General features: G+C 45.7%; 1 protein-coding gene across 1 annotated transcript; it reads left to right on the top strand.

Moving 5' to 3' along the window:
- The first annotated feature begins 2403 nt into the window (after window positions 1-2403).
- Window positions 2404-2709, top strand: LOC138869014 (uncharacterized). Its single transcript, XM_070146600.1, has one exon. It carries the CDS (start codon window positions 2404-2406, stop codon window positions 2707-2709), a length of 306 nt encoding a protein of 101 aa, XP_070002701.1.
- Window positions 2710-3704: the final 995 nt, after the last annotated feature.

Here is a 3704-nt window from a genome sequence, read left to right on the forward strand (position 1 = left end):
GTACCGTATGGATCCTCCAGAATTGAAGGAGTTGAAGGATTAATTACAAGAATTGCTTGATAATGGTTTTATTCAGCCCAATGTATCACCTTGGGATGCTCCTGTCTTGTTTGTGGATAAAAAGGATGGTTCTATGAGTATGTGCATTGATTATCGCCAGTTGAACAAAGTTACAGTGAAGAACCGGTATCCTTTGCCTCGTATAAATGATTTTCTTGACTAGTTACAAGGTGCTCAAGTATTTTCTAATATTGACTTACATTCAGGTTACCATAAATTGAATCTTTGGGAGCTAGATATCTCGAAGACTGCCTTCCAGACTCGGTTTGGTCATTACGACTTCCTTGTTATGTCATTTGAGTTGACTAATGCCCCAACAACTTTCATGCATTTGATGCATAGTGTGTTCCGACCATATCTTGACTCGCTCATTACTGTCTTTATTGATGATATTATGATATACTCCTAGAGTCGGGAAGATCATGAGCAGCACCTGAGGACAGTGCTTCAAACTTTGAGAGAAAAGAAGTTGTATGCAAAGTTCTTGAAATGGGAGTTTTGGTTGGATTCCATGGCATTCTTGGGTCACGTGGTGTATAGTGAGGGGATACAGGTGGATCCGAAGAAAGTGGAAGCAGTGCAGAGTCAGCCCAGACCATCCTCAGCTACAGAGATCTGCAGTTTTCTCGGCTTGGCGGGTTATTACCGTCGATTTGTTGAGGGGTTTTCATCCATTGCTGCAACTATGACCAGGCTGACCCAGAAGGGTGCTCCGTTCTAGTGGACGAAAGAGTGTGAGGCGAGCTTCCAGAAGCTCAATGCAGCTTTGACTACTGCCCCAATTTTGATATTACCTACAGGTTCGTGATCTTATACTGTCTATTGTGATGCCTCGAGGATTAGCCTTGGAGCGGTATTAATGTAGGACAGTAAGGTGATTGCCTACGCGTCCAGATAGTTAAAGGTACATGAGAAGAATTATCCTGTCCATGATCTCGAGTTAACTGCTATTGTTCATACCTTGAAGATCTAGCATCACTATTTGTATGGTATTCATTGTGAGATCTATACTGATCACCAGAGTTTGTAGCATCTGTTCAAGCAGAAAGATCTTAATTTTCACCAAAGGAGATGGTTAGAGCTGCTGAAGGACTATGATATCACTATCTTATATCACACGGGCGAGGCCAATGTGGTGGCCGATGCTTTGAGTCGCCAGGTGGAGAGTTTGGGGAGTTTGGCTTATCTACCAATAGCGGAGAGGCCCATGGCGATGGATGTTCAGGCCTTAGCCAGCCAATTTGTGAGATTGGATCTTTCGGAGCCCAGTCGGGTTCTACCTTGCGTGGTCTCTCGGTCTTCCTTATTTGATCATATCAGGGAGCGTCAGTATGATGACCCTTATTTGCTCGTCTTCAAGGATAAGGTTCTGCACGATGATGCCAGAGATGTGACTATTGGTGATGACGGGGTATTGAGGATGCAGGGTCGGATATGTGTACCTAATTTCGATGGGTTTTGAGAGTTGATTCTATAGGAGGCCCATAGTTCGCAGTATTCCATCCATCTGGGTGCCGTGAAGATGTACCACGATTTGAGGCAGCACTATTGGTGGAGGCGGATAAAGAAGTATATAGTTGGGTTTGTAGCTCGGTGCCTCAATTGTCAGCAGGTAAAGTATGAGCACTAGAGACCGGGTGGGTTGCTTCAGCAGATAGAGATTCCGGAGTGGAAGTGGGAGCGGATCACCATGGACTTCGTAGTTGGACTCCCATGGAATTTGAAGAAGTTTGATGCTATTTGGGTGATTGTAGATCGGCCGACCAAGTCCGCACACTTCAATCCTGTGTGTATTACCTATTCATCGGAGAGGTTTGCGAAGATTTATATCCGGGGGATTGTTCATCTGCATGGTATTCCATGTTCCATCATTTCAGACAGAGGTACTCATTTTACATCGTAGTTCTGGAGGGTCGTACAACATGAGTTGGGTACTCTGGTGGAATTGAGCACAACATTTCTCCCCTAGACAGACGGACAGTCTAAGCGCAGTAGTCAAATTCTTGAGGATTTGCTCCGTGCGTGTCTGATGGAGTTTGGAAGTTCTTGGGATCAGTTCTTGCCACTGGTGGAGTTTGCCTACAACAACAGTTATCAGTCCAGCATTCAGATGCACCCTTTGAGGCCTTGTATGGTAGGCAGTGTAGATCCTCGGTGGGTTGGTTTGAGCCGGGTGAGGGTAGATTATTGGGCACAAACTTGGTTCAGGATGCCTTGGAGAAGGTTAAGGTGATTCAGGATAGACTCCATACAGCCCAGTCCAGACAGAAGAGTTATGCAGACTGGAGGGTTCATGATGTTTCCTATATGGTTGGAGAGCGGGTCTTGCTTCGGGTTTCGCCTATGAATGGCGTTATGAGATTTGGGAGGAAGGGAAAGTTGAGTCTGAAGTTTATTGGTCCTTTTGATGTATTGAGAGGTGTTGGGGAGGTTGCTTATGAGCTTGCCTTACCTCCCATCTTGGCAGGAGTTCATCCGGTATTTCATGTTTCGATGCTACGAAAGTATCACGGTGATACATCACACATATTGGATTTCAGTTCAGTCCAGTTGGATAAGGATCTATCTTATGTTGAGGAGCTACTGGCAGTATTGGACAGGCAGGTTCGGAAGCTCAGCTCAAAGAACATTGCATCAGTGAAGTTTTAGTGGCGGGGTCAGCCGATCGAGGAGGTGACCTGGGAGACCGAGCAGGATATGCGCAGCCGTTACCCTCATCTTTTAACTACTTCAGGTATGTCTCTATGCTCGTTCAACGAAGAACGAATGTTTTAAGAGGGGGAGGATGTAATGACCCGGCCGGTCTTTTTAAGAATTAACACCTCGATGTCGGGAGGATCCGTTTTGGGCTTCAGAGTGTTTTGAGACACTTAGTTACTAAATGAGAGTTCAAGCTTTAGAATTTGGACCGTACTCGGAGCAGTGTGAAGACGTCCTCGGAATGGAATTCTGTTAGTTCTGTTAGCTATGTTGGGTGATTTCGAGCTTAGGGGCGTGTTCGGATTGTGTTTATTTAGGCTTGAAATGCCGAAAGTTGAATTTTTTGAAGTTTCCGGCTCGATGGTGAGATTTTGATATAGGGGTCGGAATGGAATTCCAGAAAGTTGAGTAGGTCGGTGGTATCATTTGGGACGTGTGTGCAAAATTTCAGGTTATTCGGGTGAGGTTTGATAGGCTTTTTGATCGAAAGAGGAATTTGGAAGGTTTGGAACCCTTAACCTTGAATCCGAGGGTGTTTTGATGATTCGAGGTTGTTGTAAGTGTTTCAAAGATTGGTACAAGTTTGAATAGTGGTATATAACTTATTCGAACTTTTGGTTGAGGTCCCGGGGGCCTCAGGATGATTCCGGATTATTGATGGGAAGTTGGGAGTTAGAGTGTGCAACTGAAGCTGCTGAGTTACTATCACAACCGCACCTGCGGATTGGGGATCGCAGGTGCGGAACCGTAGAAGCGTGTGGTCAGCCACAAATGCGGCTAGATGAGGGAAAGTCAGAAGTCGCAGGTACGGGTGCTTTATCGCACCTGCGGGACCGCATGAGCGAGTATATGGGCGCAGGTGTCCTAGTGCATCAAGTCAAAATTGCATATGCGGTTGGTTAGACTGCAGAAGCGGCAATGTAGAAGCGGGAAAAGAGCCGCAG

This window comes from Nicotiana sylvestris, chromosome 5, assembly GCF_000393655.2.
Source record: "Nicotiana sylvestris chromosome 5, ASM39365v2, whole genome shotgun sequence".
Classification (NCBI taxonomy): Eukaryota; Viridiplantae; Streptophyta; class Magnoliopsida; order Solanales; family Solanaceae; genus Nicotiana; species Nicotiana sylvestris.

Excerpts from the sequence above, each read along its gene's own strand:
- LOC138869014 (XM_070146600.1), top strand. The coding sequence starts at position 2,404 with ATGAATGGCGTTATGAGATTTGGGAGGAAGGGAAAGTTGAGTCTGAAG.